At 32.6% G+C, this 20,995-nt stretch overlaps 1 protein-coding gene across 1 annotated transcript; it reads right to left on the reverse strand.

Moving 5' to 3' along the window:
* Positions 1-5,480: 5,480 nt before the first annotated feature.
* Positions 5,481-7,467, reverse strand: LOC111909662 (uncharacterized). Its single transcript, XM_023905439.2, has 8 exons — positions 7,150-7,467; positions 6,855-6,920; positions 6,660-6,755; positions 6,503-6,550; positions 6,300-6,371; positions 6,093-6,151; positions 5,931-6,021; positions 5,481-5,843 (listed from the first exon to the last, which is right to left on the reverse strand). The coding sequence occupies exons 1-8, from the start codon at positions 7,465-7,467 to the stop codon at positions 5,697-5,699; spliced, it is 897 nt and encodes a 298-aa protein (XP_023761207.1). The 3' UTR covers positions 5,481-5,696.
* Between the last annotated feature and the right edge of the window lie 13,528 nt (positions 7,468-20,995).

Genomic DNA, 20,995 nt, shown 5'->3' on the forward strand with positions numbered 1-20,995 from the left:
CAGCTGTTCTGTCGTAACCCTAGTTGTGTATTCTGTGTACCTGTAGGCGGGAATGGGAGAATTGCGGAATTGGTGAAATGGAGGGAAACGTCGCCAGCTTTTATAAAGGAACACGCTATGGATTTTATTCGGTTTCCACATTGATTTTATTATTACTTTTTATTTTTATTTATTATTTTTTTAATTCAACCGTGTCTTTTTTTTTTTTTTTTTTAAATCATGTTTTTCTGATAACTAAACAGGCAGAAGATTGATTTTTATTAAACATGTCGTCTTCCTATTCTAAAATATGAATAAGTTTATTATTGACAAGTATCGTAATATTAAAACTCCTCCTCAATATTATATAGTAGGTTATAACTTGTGGAAACTGTAGTTGGTATAACCACAAATAATTTAATAAAGAAAAAAAACTATTGAGTTTTAATTTTGTAATTTTGAAATTAAAATTTAATTTCCTTAATGAAATTGATATCTATTTATTATTACATTTATTCTAATTATTACGTTAAAATATTATGTGGAATTTAATAAAATCGAAAAACTTATAAAATGATATGTGGAAAAATATTAATTCAAAATAACCACAAAATGATATTTGACAAATTGAATGAGAATATAACAAGTGACAAAAAACTTTCATTTATTAGAGAAGAAATTAATAATATTAGATTAAAAAATAAAATAAAACTAATACATATTATAAGATGATATAACTTCACGATTTATTTAAATCAACGATTATAATTTTATATAACTAAAAAAATATCTCTTAAGTAATAATTTATTTATAATTGATTAACAATTTTGATTTTTAATATGAAAGTTTAATGAGTTTTATAATCGTGGTTCACACGGGATATAAACTAGTATTATTAATAAAAGAATAGTTCATATAATCAACATGATTCATCCACGCCAGCTTTTGCTACGTGTCCTTCTAAAATGCATTTGGTTCAATTGTAAATTCATAATAACATACCAAAGTACCGGATATGCTTACCAAACTACCAACAATTTTGATTCCTATTTACTTTAAAAAGCTGAATACATTTAATACATTCTACACCTAAAATTATGCACATTTTAAATGAAGATAACACCTATTTTCCATAGAATGGAATCCATAATTACATCTTGCATAATATCATATGTAAATAAGGTGATATCGTAACATACCACCCTGTAAATAAGGTATTTCAAAAAAATAAAAATAAAAATAAAAAAACCAGGCATTCCAGCTAAACATCTGGTATCACTTCCTTAACTAACGTGATAAAATAATATCTCTCAGGATAATTCGATTAACTTTCAATATTTGTAACCTTATTAACGATTTGCAAGACATAATTATACGGATATATACATGCATACACTGTGATACTTAAACTCTTCACACTTTTGTCATTCGTTTTACAACTCTTTCGTCTTCGTGTTTCTATGAAATCTGCTAAAAAACAAGTTCAATACATCATGTATTTCATTTTTTTTCTTCCTTTTTCTTTCTTATTGTTTCTACTTTTTTATTTTCTATTCCATCTGTTTATTGTAATTTATTCGAAATAAGAAAGTGTTTTTTAATCAATTTTATCCTAATTTTGAAATAATAGAAAAAGAAACATATATTCCTAATATGCAAGAAAAATAAAACCACCTACTTAAGATCATATCTGCTTTCAGGCTGCAAGACCTCTGTAAACAGATTTAATAATATTAAGGTGTGGTAGCAAGCCTTCTGGATTCTATCCTGATGAGAAAACATGCAAATACACAAAACTCATGTTATAAACCTTTGTGTTAAATAGAATGCTGCAAAACAAAAAAAAAATTGTTAACTTTACACTCGATGTTATCATCCTATCCAAAATAGGTTGCTATTTTAAGATATTTTCCAACTTCGAGACTCTTTCAAAATAACAACCTATTTTGAAAAAATCTTAATATAAAATGTTTTGGTTTTATGCTATTAATTTGGTTTTTTTGGTTCATATGCATAATGTAGACAATCTATGATGGGTATTTTGGTAATTTGAACACAACTATGATGTCAATTTATGTCTTGTGGCTACAATAGTTATCATCTTCCTGTTTTGACTTGTCATACTTCTTTTTTGAGTTTCCTTAGATCTAGAACACACAAAGTTTATAAGGTTGAAAGCTAGTTGCTATAAATTTCTATAAAAAAATTATTAGTTCGGGTAACCTAAACAAATTCATGCATATCAATTAGCAAATGGCCTTAATTAATACAACCATCAACCAAATAAGCAACTACTTTCTGTCTCTTGTAGCAGTGAAAGTTGTGAGAGGTTCATAAACACGTGTATAATTGTTGCAATGATTTTGGTACCTAAAGACACAAAAATTGCAAGAGAAAACTATTAAAAATACAAATTTTGAGCAAATTTAGATACCAAAATCATTACAATTGAAAGATGGGCAATTTTTTTTACAAAGTTTGGGACTAAAATTGCAAGACTAAACTATTAGGGGCCAAAAACTCTAGAAACTATTATGTGAGCTCATTCCATGTTGTTATGGAGCCGGATGGGAAATCGTATAACCGTTCTTTCGTTGTATCTTGAAGTGAAAAGGAAAATGCACTCAGCTTTATCTGCTCCCCAGTGATGGCGTGTGGCTTCATTCTAGAACAGACCACATGAAATTTATGTGTGTCTTTGTTTTTGAGGCCTTAGAATATGGATAGAAGATGCATCGGCCTACAGTACAGTTCGAAATTTTGGGCATCAGAAAAAGTGATACAAGGAGGTTATTGAGTGACCTCTTGAGTAGCCCTCCATCAAAGAGTCCTCTCTTCGTTGTCTGCATCTCCGATGGTTCAATTGTCGAAATCTGATTCAGAAGGGTCGATGGTTTCGAATTTGACGGATGATAACGGATATGTTTTGTGTGGGCTTTGAAAAGGTGAAGATGAAGGTGCTTTTGGGAAAGATGTGAACATGAATTCAGGTTTATTCCACAAGGGATTGCCTTGTGGATCAATTTTCTCCAAGGTTAGAGAAGATGATGGAGCATAGAACCCTGTTGAGTATTTTTGTTGTATCACTTTTTTCCTTAGTTTTATTATTGTCTTCTCTATTTTAGGATCAAGCCTTAGTGGTGTACTTGTACGTGAAGATCTTGGCATAAACAATTAGTGTTTGTCGTGTCTCCGACAACGGCGCCAAGTTGTTAAGCGAATCGTAAGTGCCTAAACAAATGAATAAGGGGTATAAAAGTTACTTCTTGGTTGCACTAATGGGTAGTACATGAAAGCAGGGTCGAATCCATAGGTAGACGTCCTAAAGGTCTACGCTCTTTTGATGATTAATACTAATATTAAACGTAAATTTATAAAAATACAACCAATAACTTATGGAAATTCATATCATTATAAGCAACTTCCACGGTGACTCTTCTAATCATGCAAATAACCATCAATTTGATTGTTTGAATTGTGCTCTGTCTAAACTAGTACTGAAAATCATTAACAAGCACTAATAATCTTCTTTTTTCCAAATTGTTTAATCAAAATATTTTCTTTGAGTTAAACTTTGTTTTTTACTAAGTTAATTAAACAAACTCTTAATTAATTTAGAAAAGTGTCATTAACCACAATGTAAAATTCCCATTAAATTTCAATACTTCTCATAGGCTCAGAAACGTAAAAACTTATTCGATCATTTTATATTAGAGTTAAATCCTAGCATGGAACCAATCTAATATTCGTTACTTATTACAAGTTAATTAAAAATGATTACGGATTATAACAACCTGGATTGATTTAATACCAATTCAAGTGGCCAACAAAAACTCAATCAAAACCAAACATTCATTTAAGCACGAGACCAATCAAACTAAATAGAATCCACAACCAAAAATCAAGCCTAATGATTACTTGCACGAAAAGTCGAGCCAATGCGAAACTGAAATCTGGGGTATTTAGTCGTACATGGCTAAAAATGAATTACAAACAGTAAAAATAAAGTCTAAACGATAAATATTACTAAACTAGGTGAACGAGTCAAACTGCAATCTTCAGATCTCAAAATTCGTTCGAAGACTTCAGAAAATCGCCAAAAATTCATTTACATCAATCTAGGTTTCAACTATTTTGGTATTTATATAGTAGGCTTGGTAGTAAATATAGGCTCTAGCATAAATCACAAACTGTGTTTGGAGGCTAGTGGAGTCCATAAGCATTTAAATGAAGCACATTTCCAAAACGAGAATATTTTTAGAAGCACGACCTGTTTTGTTTGAGCAGGTTGTGCCTTTCGGACACAAAGAACCAATCTTTAAATCTTGAAGATTCAAGAAAATAGTCATCGGGGAGTAAGCACTGCTTGTGCTAGGTCATAATTGCCGAAAATACGGTATAGAATGAGATTAAATGTTACCAAAAAGATGCATAAAAATGCATCTAACAACTGTTTAGCGAACTAAATCATAGGGCCATTTAATTATAATAGTATCATATTTGTGTTATACATTTATCTTATCAGAAAGTATTCTACAAAAATAAGTAATAATTGTGCAAAAAGAATGAAATAAAGTATAATACAAGTATTATAATGTAATAATATGGAAACGATCTAAGTAGAGTTTTGGTATGGGATGTAGTTGTTCAGAGAGGGAGTTCATCTTGGCCACTTCAATGGTTTTACCTTGTGTTTTGCTGCTTCATGTGAGTTCTTGTGAACTTACTTATTATATGGACTATGTATTATTTGTATGTTGACTAGAGGACAACCCCTCGGAGAATCTAGTTGGTTTCGTGACCATGACAGGCCTTCAGGAAAGTGGTCAAAGTTTGGATGATCATGACAGCCCTTTGAGGAAGTGATTAGTCCTAGTTGGCAGTGTCCGAGACAGCCCTTCGGGGAATCAACCTGCTGGAGTAGGGTTGGTACCAACCGTATGTGTTAGGAAATATACATATGTTATGTGATAATATGTAAGAAATATGTTATTTACTATTTGAAGTTTATGTGTATAAAGTGAAAATGCATATGATATGTATAATGGGTGAGTGTTATGATTACTCACTAAGCTTTTGGCTTACAATTGTTACCTTATGTTTTTAGTTGCAGGTCCTTCAGGTTCGAAGGGCAAGGAACTGACATGGTTAGGATTTTTGGACATTCTCGGATGGTCGAATCATTTCTTTTCTTTCCCTAAAAAAACTCAAACGGGGAGTTAAGAGTATTTTGGTCTTTAGTAAAAGAAATTAATAATGAAATCAAATTTATTCTACCTTCTCTTATGAATAGTACCTCTTATGAATGGTGAGTTCATGATATTATTAAATTTTGTTCATTTGGCAACCAAAAACGCATCAAATGTAATCTCAAATTCCAATTCCATCAGAATTCACAAACCAAACAAACCCAAAACAACAAATTATCTATCAAACGAATATGGGGGAGAGACAGAATTGCTCAAAGATCATGGGGCAACATAGGAACTTCAAAAAACTATTATTTCCAAAAACAAAAAATGTGGCCAACCTAATTTAGGGAAATATGGCTAGCCAAATCCAATAAAGAATGATTACATTTACAAACTTAGCAAAAATGCAATCCAAATCAAAATGACACGAGTTAGAATGAATGAGAAAGAAAAATGCGTATGATTATGCAATTATCACAACTTCTAGGGTTCAAATTCCATCAAAGACTACCACAAAACCACCATCACCGCCTCCGGACAGCTGCACTCTGCCCATGATGGATAGCCCTAACCGCCTGCTGTGGTGGCATATCCACCTGTTCCTCCACCATGTTCGCGGATTGGTTGATAGCATTCATGACAATAACAACAAGCGGCATCAAATACATCCACTGAAAAATTATCAAGTACATCATGTTATCTTAAACACAAGTAGTTTTCAAAATAATTAAGTTGAAATTAAAATATTCATGACTCACATATTTAGCCAAAAAGGATCTCTCTATTGGCTTTACCCCTTCATCCTCTCCCATATCACCACCAATGATATGTTCAGAAAATATTGGCGTCCTGTTTGAGTTGACTCAAGGAATTTTAAAGGCTGAAAATGGAGTTATGAAAGAGGAAGATAAGAACTTGACCTTGGTGCATATTCACTGTACTTTAAAACTGTGTGAGAGTTGAAGATCCACTTTGAAGGCTGAAAATGAATAGAAAGCATGACATGTCATATATGACATTCAAGTTAGTGGAAGTCACTGAATATTTAAAAGCTCAAATGATATAAATGTTTAAATACATTGGTCTAAAAGAGAACACAAGTAAATTATATATTTGTGAAAACTTACAATTCTCAATTGCCGATTATATTGGCAAGCCCTAAGAGAACCATAGTTAACAGCCAAAATGTGGACACCTTCCTGCATGATTTATATTTTATACCAGATGATGAATAATTATAGAGTAATGAAATGTAAATTAGCATGATAAAATATTAAAATGTGTAACTTTTAGACATTTTTTTTGACACATTAATGGAAAGGAGAATTACCATGTGTATGATGAAGTGTTCATCCAAGCCATCATTTGGGAGGCACCTCTGAAAGTAAATACAGGATCAGTAAATAGTGTATAAAGTATAAACCTTAATTTCGGCTAAGGATGCTAAGAGTGAAAATATATAACCTAATGTCAAGTTTCAAGCTTACTGCTTTTACTGAGGAGATAACATAAGCCTTTCCAGGAGAATTTAATACGTTAGATGGCACCCTTATCCTGTAGAAATCATCATCTTCAAGTAGTTTCTTCAGTAGATGAACATCAACAAAAAGAATTTAAAGTCATACAACTAGTGAAACATAAACAAAAACGTCATTTAAGAAGTAGGTTTGATGAAGAATTACTTTGAACTTCTCCTTCTCAATTGTGCTAAGATCGTTTCTTGAGAATCTGATCTTTGTAAGAGTTCTCTTTAATCAAAAGAAGCCAAACCAGAAAGAAGTCGATCGTGTTAATAGCTTTGTAACTCGTAAGATAACAAAAAAGTAGTGTACAAGAGCATACAAAGTTTAACGATTGTTCGATCAGGTCACTCGGTTTTTTTTATAGACTTGTGTTTTGTAAAATGTGTGAATTTTCGTGATGATGATCATAAAATTAAACAACGAAATCGATGAAATGATCATAGAATCAGAGTACCTTTCCTCCATGAGATTTGAGGCGAGCAGTGAAAGTGCCGGCGACGGAGAAATCTTCGGAATCTCCAAATGCGTGTTCCAGAGCGAACTGAACTCTAGAGTCTGAATCAGGCTCCGCAGACGTCTTTCGAATGGGTTTTAAAGGAGAATGCGAACCAGAAGAAATGGAAGGTGACGATGATGATACGAATTCATGGGAAGGGCGTTCATTTGAATCAAATTGTTCATCGTCCACAATAAGCTCGTCCGATTGAAAAGCTGAAGATGATGAAACCAATAGAGCGAAGGATAGAAGCAGCAAGGCTCCGGTGAGCTTCATTGTGAAGGGTGAGGGTTTACAAAGAGAGTCGTTGCGATTCCATATTTATAGATTGAGGATTGAATTATAGATATAGACCCTGAACTATATGTTACTTTGCATGTATATTCCTCTAACATTCCAAGTCGTTCTATGAGAAATTACTGAGTTTTGTATGTTCCCAAATTTTGAGTTTCCAACGACTAAAAATTCCTTTAGGAGTATCGAGTATCATGTTTGTTAGATTTCATGGGGGTGTAGACTAGAATATAAAACTACTTGGTTTTATAATTAGGTTCAACTAGAATAATAATAATAATAATAATAATAATAATAATAATAATAATAATAATAAAAGAAATAATAATAATAATAATAATAATAATAATAATAATAATAAAAGAAAAAACAATTCAATGGTGAAAGGACTAACGACCAAAGCCAAATCAGTCATTCCTTAAATTTAATTTTAACTGAAACCATCTTATCAGGGCCGGTCCAGATGGTGGGCAACCCGGGCGACCGCCCAGAGCCCATGTCTCTAGGGGGCCCAAAAATTTTAGGCTATATAGATTATATATAAAAAATATTACCTAAATAACTTTTAGTGCTTAAAGTTGGTTCAAACTCAAACTAGCTTAAAAGATAAACAATTTGGCTTACTTGTTATTGCTAATCGAACGCGTTTATAGTGAAAAATAAATGACTGTTTTTTTGAATATTTATTATATTTGTTTTTTAGGGTCCCTTTTTTTCTTCTCGCCTTGGCCCCATATACGTTTGGACCGGCCTGCATCTTATATTTGGACTAAGTTGTCAGCAAACTTATGGTGTAAAATTGTGAAAGAGCGAAACTTTTATTCTATGATGTATAGTTTAATCATCTTTTTTCCTTTAATTTGTTGCCAAACACATTAAAATAAGTCGAAATAGTTAAGGTAGTGTATTGTCAATTCATTATTAATCACTCTGAGTTCAAATGGTTTAAGAACTAAGATAATTAATAGAATACACATGCACTATTTCGAATTTGTAGTATTATATGCTTAACATTGCAATTGTATAGTTAATTGTAAGACACATATGCCGAACCATTAGTTGTTCATAATTCAATTAAACATAGGAAGTAAGATAATTAGTTGATGTTAATATTTATGATGTGCTCAAAAGTATATATTGAATGTGAATCATTTATGTCTAGGTAATTAAATTGGAATTTAAGGGAAGAAAAATATGTTTGTCCAACCATGAATAGCTAAACACGAAGCCCCTTCTTTTTTTTCTCATTCATAGTATTTGTTTGCAATTAAATTTCCATCGTTTTAGTTTAATCTTTGTTTAAATATTTTTCATTACAACGGCATATAGTACCTTTTCCATTGACTATTTTAACACAAATTTGACCATAAACTCCTCGTCGATTCGATCGCACTTACTATATTTGCATATGTATATAGTTGATTTATTTTTATCGAGATGACAACCTCCACGGTACCATTCCTTCCATCAATTGCATTTGCATCTCACACTATCTCTTTTCCACATCAATGTTACATTAATATTTTTCTCTCTTTTACTCAATTAAATCATATCCCATTAATGGAAATAGTCATAATTTCTAATCTCTCTCATCCCACAACTATTTTCTTTAAATATTTATATAATAGAAATTGATTAAAAAAATTAACTAATTAAAAAAAAAATGAAACTGGTAATAAAAACAACATTTCACTAATACAAAATTAGATGTCTAAATAATAATTTAAAATTTTGATTAAAAATACATAGAAACAATTCATTCCTAAGCATAATGTTACGTTATTTCACGCTTGCTTGTTAGTACCACATATCATATGTAATCAATAACCATAATATCATATGTTTTAGAAACTTAAATTATAAAACATATAAAGATCTCTTTCAAAACGAAAGTCTTTGTCATCTGACCATAGGAAAATTTACATATTATTTGCAATGATGCATGTGGGATAAAGGTAACCTAATAACTTGTATTATCTTTTGATGAGTGAAATGTATTCACGATTCCTATAACTAGTCAAGGGTCGATTACACAAGTTTCTCTGATTAGATGACTTGATTGGAAATTTTTTGTAATAAATGTCATGTAAACAAAATAGGTATGTTGCATAGATGAGATCAAACATATCAATTAACAAAATTTGTTAGCGATCTTGTACCACTAGGAATTATATATTAGAATATAATTGATAATCGATATCTACCTTGTTGAACTAAATAAATTGTATAAAGCTTACCTAACAATTTATTTGTTTTGCAATTTAGATCTTAGATTTTAATAACTAATGTTTTAGAAACATGATGGATATGTAGACCATGGCGTGGGCAACTGTTTCTCAGAAAAATAAACTAAAAATGTGGAGCGGTTATATGTAGACCGTGACGTGGGCAACTATTTCTCATAAAAATAAACTAAACATTACCAATGAAAATAACTTGTTGGGGAATAAATTCCACAAAAAGGATCAAATAACTAATGATATAAAATTCTAAGTATAATTAAATTGTTCTTCAGCAACGACACAAAAAACTTGATGTGTATTTTTAGTACTATATATATATATATATATATATATATATATATATATATATATATATATATATATATATATATATATATATATATATATATATATATATGACTTATTCACAACTAAGGACTGCTACACAACTAGGCAAGTGTACATATTTGTTCAACAATATAGAGATGGTAAGACCACGATGTTGAACACTTGGGGAACAGACATTATTCCAATATAAAATATCTACTGCCAATTGAACTAGAAAATAATATTAAAAGGGGGGATTTTAGATTTTAAAGTTTAGAAACTTCTAACATTAATTGTAGAACAACTTAATAGCAAGCAAATATTTAAACTAAGCGGAACAAAGTAGTTAACAACTGAAATCAAGATATTTAAAGTACTTCCATTTAGACTCAATTCACTTCTATACTATGGTTGATTTCTCTAAAAGTACAATGGATCTAACTTTTTTGTTTACCGATTCCTATTTTTACTAGCATTCATGATCAGAACTACCGATCCTTTGATTTTATCATATTATCAATTTTCGTGATCAACTGAACTAATATTTCTAAAAATCAGTGTTCAGTTCATATTATAAATGCTTGAATATTAAATTGACATCAATGATCATGAATATCAATTATTTATATATGAACGGTCATCACATATGTTCTCACACATAAAACTTACCAACTTTTCTATTTAACCTTAGGTTTTTGTCTAACTCTAGTCAAACAATCTTAATGTTTATAAAATTATATGATCCAAGTACACTAAGATAGAATGATCATCTAACCGTAACGATACTCAACAATAAATAGAAGAGATGATTAACACATGCAGATTTTTATCAAGCAAACATAATGAATAAACAACTACATTAATCCAAAATTATTGAAAGCAACACATAGTTTTGAGGTTAATCTATTATAAACGAAAGTATAGGGTTTTCAACACATGATTAAAGTAGAAACACAACTAAAACGAGTAAACTATGCTAGATATGATTAATACAAAGCAAACCAAATGATTAATTGTGTATCTCTCTCGATCTCTTTGGATATCGCTCCAATAACGATCTCTAGTCTCGAAAGGGTTTATGAAGGCTCCATGGTAATGGTATGACTACATCGCAATGCCAGGAATCCTAAGCCTATCCTCCAAGTAACGTGAGTTGTACTTCATCTGTTAAATTGATCAACACACCCTACTGGGGCACCAAAGGCATATAACCGCGTTGCGGTCTTCAACTTTTGTTAATATTCTGTTTGTTGATTCTTTACAGTATTCCAACTTCCAACACAACAATTCAGCTCCTTTTATCCCGAACATATCTTCGCAACTACAAAACATAATAAGTATTAATTATTTTTAATTAAGATTGAAATATAGCTGAAAATATTAAAATATCACGTAAAATGTATGACTATATATGACGATATTAGTCACCTAACCATTTATTTGTTTTTCAACTTGGATACTAAACTTTAATAATTAATGTTTTTAGAAACAAATAAGGTAAAGAATTTAAGAATGTGAATGAATATGAAGAATGATAGAAATTTGGTTAAATGGTGTGAAGAAAAATAAGAATATAGGTTTTATATTTAGAGTTTTTTAAAATATATTTCTTAAACTAAATGAAATAAGTCCTTAGGGAGGAGGTAGTCATTGGCTAATAGTCTAAATACTTGGCATGCACACCCAAAAATTGTGTCTTCAACACATATATCGGAGAATTAGATGATTTTTTCCATAGGCACCAACATTCTTGCCTTCTCTTATCTTGTTTTAAAGTATAGAATATTGGAGGTTAAAAACATAGAGAGTGTAGATGTGATTGAAAATGATTTTATGAATTACATATATTCATTTTGTGACCCATTTCTTTTTATATGGATTCTTTTTTTGGTGTACTACTTATAGGCTACACATATTTTTCTAGTATGCAAAAACTAATCTGAGATACAAATATGATGTCAAGGTTCAAGCCTATGAGGTTCTATGTAGAGAAAATTATTGAAATGGTTAACTTTTGCTTGTAATAGGTTAAAGTTTAGGATATGTTGATTCAGTCCAATTTAAAAAAGGCATTAATATGGAATGTAACCCCTTTTTCCAACGGTTGTTTAAACGAGACCAGTAGAATCGATGACATAGAATGAGAAAATTTGGATTTGATAACGTAAATCGTGTTTCAGTTAGGTCTTGTAAATGTGGAATGATATAAATGAAGAAGGAGATTGGAGAAGCTTTAACAATCATATTTTGAAAACAAGATTCTCAAATCACTTATATCTCAAGGAATAATTTCATATGTAATGCATGAATATAGTAAAACATTAGATTATTTATGTATTCTTAATTGATAATTTTGAAACTTAAGTCTATCAAAGTCAACGTTAAAGATGAGATAAAGCACTAAGGCTCGTATTATTTCATTTATCTTTGTATGAGCATATAAAGCTTATTTTGATGTATGGGAAAGAGACCTTGAAGTATGAAAATGTTACTGGTGAACTTTTTTCGAAGAGAATAATGATGAAAATTAGAAATTATCCTTCATCAGAAAGTATATTTTGATGTGTATGAAAGTAAAGAAAAAACCCTTAAGACATTATAACATGTTGGAAGAATGGATGGTTTAGGCACGATAAGAAAAAAAAGATATTTATATGGAGTAGATTTGGAAAAAGGCTCAAATTCAACTAACAATGTCTGTCATTTATTGATGGTAATGATTGTTTATGAGATACAATAAAACTAAACTACGCTCTTAGAGTCTTACTATCGTAAAAAAGATGTATTTCTGTTGGCGGTTTCATGGATTTACCCGTAGTATATGTTTTTAAATGTGTAGGTATTGGTTTATAAATGCAAGACATATAGGTGAAATTGGTGTCGATGGTTCATGAACTGAGTATGTCAAACACGAAAGTTGTGTCATAAAATTTTCAACAAGGTTTCGACATGTGACTAGGTGAACATTTCAAGATGGTTTATTATTAGCGGTGGTACTCTTTTATACGGATTATGTTAATACTAGGGCTTTAAAATTATATTGGTTAAGACGATTTTCTCTTCGATGAGGGTGTAATTTCTTATATTTATGATGTTAAGTTATGATTGTTTAGCTAAATTAAAAGAAATGGTTTTCCCACATTGATAGGAAGGCAAAAAATGAGCGAGTTATATGCATTATAAAAAGGCTCAAGACATTAGTGTGAAAGTATCTCAATCAAATATATTTTAACTATTTGATTTTCTTTTTCTTTTATTCTTTTGTTTCAGAGTGTAGATAAGTGTGAGTTGAATTTTTGTTGGCTTTAGATATGTGTATATGTGATTTCAATAATTTAACATATAGTGAATTGTTTTTCAGAAGAATTGTAGTTTTTTCTTCATGTTGTGGAGTTTTTTACGTATATTTTTGTGTTTATTTATTTATTTTTTCGTTATTGAGAGGGTTGGTGGGGAACTTTGAGATCATTTTCACAACCTTTTAACTAGTGTAATATTCGGCCGTTTGCTAGGTATTTCACCATACGAAAATGTCAAAGCTATAACAATGTTATTCTACACTAAATGATTTTCATTGTTATAAGCGAGCAGAGTTTTCAAAACACAATGTCTTAAAAAATGAAAGTACAATGCTTTAAATTTTGGTATATTTTTCAAGATATAATGACTTCATAAAAAAATGACAACACAATGTTGCAATAGGAAAATGCAAGTACAATGTTCTATTAATAAACATAAATAAAATTATTGTGTCGTTTCTTTTGATTTAGAGGATGTTTTTTTTCACTCTAGGCATGGTTTTGCAATGCCTCTCATTTCAACTTAATGTAACATCACTTCCTTCTCACTTTCCCCTCACCTTAGATATGTTCATCTCTGATTAACCCTTATTTTTATATTTGTAAATAAATATATAAAAATATTAATTATTAAAATAAATTCAAAACTAATAATTAATTTAATTGGTGAGAAATAATTATTTCAATTATTTTCTACAAATTATATTAATTCTATAACCATTTTAATTATTTTCTAAAGATTATATCAAGATCGTGTTCACATATGGACCACAAAGCAAAATGGATTTACATATATGTACGTAGAGGAGAAGGACAAAGCAAAATGGACTCGTTGGAGAAGCAAAATGTGGCCATTGTACAAAAAAATCATGTTGGATTTCTCCATCACGGTATAATGTCGTGCAAATGATATAGGGGTTGGGGCAGTGTTACCATAACCACTGTACAACCATGTCGTTGTGGCGTGCTGTGTGGTGAGGTACACATCGGTCTTATAGTCGAAAAAAATATTAAACTTTAAGAATCTCATTCAGGCGTCCATCTCCTTTATTGGTGGATATTTTGGAAGGCTTGAAGGATCAAAACATGCATGAAGTTTTGTGGCAATATTTAACAAATTAGTGCTATATTACATTGTTATACTATATTTCATCATGGATGGAATACATCTAAATGTATTTAGATTTCAAATTTTATTCGATATACATTACAAAGTCAAAAAATTTTGCAATATTTATAACAAAATTCAAATTGTATAAGTAAAAATAAAAAAAATAAAACTTTATTTGTTCGATATTCCTTACAAAGTTTAATACTTTATTCAATATACATAATGAAGTCAAACTTTCTATTTTTATCTTGTTTCTCAATCTTCTTTTCTTGTTATTTGTTATGTCATCTCAGTGATTACTGAATTCAAATTATATAAGATTATCCCTTTTAGAATTTAACAAAAAACAAGTGAATTTAAAAAAAATGAAAAACAAAATTAAAATGATATAAATTCATGGTTTTTAGTTATATTTTCAACGGCAACCATAAACACATGTTAATTATTTTAACTTTTAGCATACTTAATCAACTGAACTTATTTGTAAACGATAGACATCGTTATGATTATTCCGGTTTTGTTAGTTTTTTTGGTTTTTATATATAAAAAAACAAATCGAACCTAAACGTTCGGTAACACCCCGTTTATTTAATAAATAAATTAATTAATTAATGTATAATAGCCCTAAAAACCATAATTATATAGCAAGGTGTTGATTTGGAAGAGTTATCTGGCATTATTTAGAAGTTAGGGGTTTAAAGTGTAAGTTCTAAATTGGTTTTGTAAATATTTATAAAGGCAAGGCTAAATGGTAACTTTGGGGACTTCATTGGAAGATATTTTGGGCTAAGGGGGTTGTTTGGTAAATTAGGGATCAAGTTTGGGAGTAATTATGGAAGCAGGGTGAAATTGGTAAATATTGGACCTAAATTGTGATGGATTCTAATGCTGAGGGTTTATTTGGTAAATATCAGATTAATGTTGTAAGAAAATGATATAGGAGGGGCCATTTCTGCCTTTATGGCATTAAGTATCCTAGGGCACGGGTATAAAGCCCATACAAACGCTAACCCTAATAGAAAACCCTCCAGTCGTCACCCCTTATGCCTCCCACCAGTCGCCACCTTCCCTTCCATTTTCAGCGTCGCCACCACCGTGTCGAGGTCGCTAGCCGCCGAGCCAAGTGCCACTATTGCCCTTTTTCCGTTGTGACTGGAGATGAAGACCGGTGGAGGGCTTTGTGCAGTCGGACATGGAGAGGGCCAAGTCGCAGCCTCCATGCTGCTGTGGTTGTAGCTGCTGGAATACGCGCCCACCGCTGGACGTCGTGACCTTCCTTGCCGGAGAAACGAGCCGTGGAGGGGCCACTACCCTCGGTTGAAGTCCGCTGCCACCCCTTCTTTTTCTTCTCTTCTTTCCGCTAGCCCCGCATGTCATTACGCCATCGATGTCGCTATCTCCGGCCAATACCGTCGTTGTGCGTTTCCATGAAAATAAAGAGTTGCCAGTTCTCGTGGATAGTTCAGTTGAAGATGTTGTGGTGTTTGTGGGTTGTTGTCCCACCGTGAGCCACTACCACATTCCAAGATCGTCAATGATGTCGCCGCTGTTGCCGCCGTTTTGTGTTTTGCCGTCGCCAACCGCCACCAGGAGGGTGGAAAACCTAGAACATCCACCACCACCACGGTGAGGTGGTGGCTGCCGCCATTAGCCACCATCGGCCACCACAAGGTGGTTGTTTGTGTGTGTGTGTGTGTGTTTAGCTTAGTTGTGTGAGTTATTTTGTAGATTAGCATCGTAATATGTAATTAGAAATATGAATAATGAAAAGAAACCCTAACAACCACCGTGAAGTGTTGGCTATCGCCTCCTGCCGCCACCGATCGCCGTGTCGGGTGGCGATGTGTATTGTCGTGTTGTGTTTGATTCGGTTGGGGTGCTTGAAGCCCTAATAGGCCCAATGAAGCCCTAATGGGCCTAAGAAACCCTAGTGGGCTTAAGGACTTGGTTTTGGGCCTATTGGGCATTGAATGGGTTGGAAACCCTAATTAAGGTTTAGAAAACCCTAATTTGGATATATGGGCTTTGGATCAATCACCCGCACTAAAATCGTTATTAAATTAAAATATTAATTAATAACAATTTGCAATTAACCTAAGGCCATGTGGGACTTAATGGATTAAGTCTTTAATGGGGTAAGTGAGAAAAACTTAACCCTAATCGTCATTTTATGTGAAACCCTAATTTCACTTGGATTTATTGGTGGGCCTTTCTTTTGGGCCTTGATGATTGGGTTATTAACGGGCCATCCCAGATCAAGCAAATAGACTAGAATAATTAACGGGCTTTTTAAGTAAGGCCCAATTTGGAAAATTGGGTCATTGATGGGCCATAGTTTGGGCCTTTATGATTATGAGGTATTGGGCCATTAGAATACCAAATGTTGGACTGGACTTTTGGTTGGGCCTTAGAATAAGACCATATAGAAGTATGGGCCCAATTTGGAAAATTGGGCCATATGTTGGGCTTTGATTCATAGATTGACTTTTGGGCCTATGGATTGGGCCTTGGGCTTGAATAAAGCCAGGCATGGGGTAATATAGTAATGACCCCAAATGTGTACTTATGGTTTTGTAGTGGAACCTAATTATTAATTGGGTGATGTTTTGATATTGACAGTTCGGGAAGCTATCATCCAGCAGTTGGGATTGTGTCTACGGGACTTCATCAGTGTTAGGTGAGGTACCTTCCAGTAGAAGTGGGTCTAAAGCACCAAGGTTGACCCACTAGTAGTTGATTACAATTGAGATGATTGTCTTTGTGATAATTGTCTGGTTTGCTATTACTTGATGTGTTCTATGTGTCAGTATATTATGTTCTATGTGATAGTGGTGGTAGGAGGGAATAGTCCCCCGATCGGTTGTTAGGACCGAAGGGTAGGTTGGACATCCCAAATATGTCTGACAACATGTTTATGATATGTTATTATGTGATAGTAGTAGGGGGTGAGATAGTCCCCGTAACCGGGTGAGATAGACTGGAGTGTAGGCAGACACCCCAGAATGGCTTGACACGGGTAGTCAGCACCCCATAATGGCTTGACACGGGTAGTCAGCACCCCAGAATGGCTTGACATGGGTAGGTCGGGCACCCCAGAATTGGGCGGCAGTATGTATGCTATGTGATTGTATAATTTGTGGTAAGATGGGGGAACTCACTAAGCTTCGTGCTTAGAGTTATCAGTTTTGGTTTCAGGAACTTCGTTTTCAAAGGAAAAGAGTCGGCTCGATCGCGGCGCATCATACTATGGTTTTTCCGCACGTGAGATCTTTGGGATTACACTCTGATATTGTCTATGATAACATGTTTTGGTTATTTTTACTTTGGTTTTAACATGACATGATATTATGGATGTTTTCTTATACTGTTGGTTTTATTTTAACTTACTAAAAAATGAAATTTTTTGCCTCGAACTTTGAGATGTTACACGTTCGATATATCTACAATCCATAAAGCAAACCATCATTTTGTAAAACAGTTCGTCTTTCTGGCTTCTTTCCACACCATCAGCAGGTCCTACTCCGAATGTCAATTTGCCTTTACTTATATATATATATATATATATATATATATATATATATATATATATATATATATATATATATATATATTGAAATGACAAATAATTTACATATCTCCTCTGCCTTTGCTCATATATAACATTGTTAAATAAGGGAATGATATTAAAAAGATGAACTAAGAAAGGAAACTTAATCATTTCTCTTTTCGATCTTCTTTGAACATATCTTAAGAAAATCTAGCATCATAAACAACATAAACAAGGGCGGATCCAAGGGGTAGCCCGGGATACCCCTCAAAAAAAATTTGGTAGTGTAATTTTTTTAGAAAGAATTCGTTTTATGTAGTGTAACTTATAAGCACAAATAAATAGTTAGTCTAATGGTTAAGAAGTTGGTTTATTGAAACAAATGTCTCAAGATACTTCAACTATTTTATTTTCCCAGTTATTCTATTCTTTTATTTTCCCAGCTATTTTATCCCACATCACCATACATATGTAAACTCAGTTATTTTCATCTATTATATAAACTTGTTATTCTCATTTTTCATTTGATATCTACTTTGAGTCTTACATCGATTCAAGTATCAAAAGATACTTCAACTTCATGTTTATATAACAAGATTTGAAGTTATTTAAGTATTCAATTAGGGTTTAAAACCAAAATCAAACCAGAAAACCCAAATACCGAGGTTGTAAAAATCGATCGGCGGTCGACTGGTGATAAACAATTAATCGGACTAGACGGGGATTAATCGGAGACCCTTAATTATTAATAAAATCATTTAAAAAATTAACATTCCCTAAAAAACTAAGTATTTGGAAATTTAAATTTTAAAAATATAAAATTTTGAAAATTTTAGTTTAATATTTTAAAATTTGAAAGCTTAAAATTTTGGTGTAATATTTGAAAATTAAAATTTTTTGAATTTTTTTAAAAATTTTGGCCTGTGACCGCCGAGACCGTCAAGGGCCGCCAAGGACTGTTAATGCCGACTTTGACCGATTTCCGCTAAACACCCTAATCATAATCGGTTTAAGGCCGCCAAGTGATTAATCATCGATTAATCGGCCGCCAAGGCCGATTTCTGCAACACTGCCAAATACAAATTGAAAACTAAAACACCGAACCGATGGATTTGGGTTCGGTTCGGTTCGGTTTTTAAAGTTTCAAAACCGAGGTTGTCGGTTTTGTGTTCAATTTTAGGTCAAAGCCCATCCCCTCCCATGCTCAGTTGTTATGATGATACCCGCAAAAAAAGTTGGGATACCCCTTTCGTTTGAGTATGGCTCCGCCAATAGACATAAAACACAAATTCAATAACTATAAAGATTGAAAAATGGAAATTATTTAAGAAAAAGGTTGTCTGTGAAATAAATTTGTTTACTTGATAAATGTTCATCATGTAGGTTTGCATGTGTGAGAATGTTTTTCTTATAAAAGGATTGGACAATTATGGTATTTAAAAGATTAGAAATTAAATATCCCCCTACATGTTATTCCTACTATCATCCTACCCACATTAAATAGTGACAAGTGGACTAAAATATTATCAATTTCATTAAATGTGACATATGTCAACATTTGATATGGTAGGAGGATAAATAGGAATAAAATGTAGAAGGATATTTAATTTCTCTTAAAAGATATCACAACCATTTAAGATGTATGGACACTTGTCATTGTGGTTTTGATTTAGGACATCCGTACACCCAAAAAGAAAGCAAATAACAAGTTATGTCATAGGCAATACTTAAGATTAATGTTCGAGTCATTTGATTGTTGCAGTTTTTGAATTTATTATCATTTCCACAAAACCGCAGTTCATTAGATCTAGACTAAATTGCAAAATTGTTCCTATGGTTGCTGAAATTGTTATTTTGGTCCAAAACGTTTTAGACTAACACCACCGGTCCAAAATAAGTTTTTTATCGCTGCTTTGATCCAAAAAATTTTGAAATGAAAATTTTACCCTTTCAAATTTTGAACTTTCATTTTCCGTTTATAACAATTTAAATAAGCAAATTAGAAGCATTTACCCTACCTCCTACTAACCTACCAATCCACCATCACATTTAAACTCTCTCTCTCTTTCTCTGTGTGTGCGTGTGTGTCTCTCTCTCTCACACACTCTCTCTCCACCGCCTACTAGACCACCATTTCCTCGCCAGAACGAACCTCTTATCTTCCCATTTACACTTGAAAATGCGAACATCCATCCTCTTCTCCATCTCTCTATCTCTCACAATTGTTATGCTTGAAACCTTGACTAGTCACCGCCGGAAGCACCCTTTTGCTATGGATTTGTTTGTCGAAGATCATCTTCGGTGTTTACCCTTCGAGTTGCAGACGTTGGAGTTGGATCTGTCACCTTTCTACCAAATGATTTAGGGTTTTCACACCACAGTCGGTGCCCTCGCCACCTATCATGTAGGTTTTAGATTTAAAGGTTTTAGATTTAAACAACAAGGTGTTAGGGTTTGCATATTAGAGCTAGTGTTTGCAGTTCGACAACAACACCTCTCTTTATCTCAGAAGGTTGTTTGAACGAGTTTTGAAAGCGTTAATGAAGGTGAAAATAGGGTTACTGATGACAGAGATGCTAGGGTTTTGATGCCTCCAATGACGCTAGGGTTTTGATGCCTCCGACGAAGAACATATGTGTAACATCCCATAAATAGGAGCCAAAATTTTCATTTTTAAAACATACAATTTGCAACACATTAGAAATAAAACATTCACGGATCATGACATTTCATAAAAGGTGTTGTTTGTCTGGAAACCATTTCATAAAACATAATACTATCAGAGTACAAAACCCTAGGAGGATCCCATAGTGCGGAATACAAAGCGTGTGTGTGATGTACCGCTACCGTGCCGGCTCCTTCCCTTTCGAAGAAGAGGTACCTGAAACCAAAACTGAAAACTGTAAGCACGAAGCTTAGTGAGTTCCCCCATCTTACCACATACCATACAATCACATATCATACACACTGACGGGCAATTCTGGGGTGCCCGACCTACCCGGTA

Source organism: Lactuca sativa, chromosome 2 (assembly GCF_002870075.4).
Source record: "Lactuca sativa cultivar Salinas chromosome 2, Lsat_Salinas_v11, whole genome shotgun sequence".
Lineage (NCBI taxonomy): Eukaryota > Viridiplantae > Streptophyta > Magnoliopsida > Asterales > Asteraceae > Lactuca > Lactuca sativa.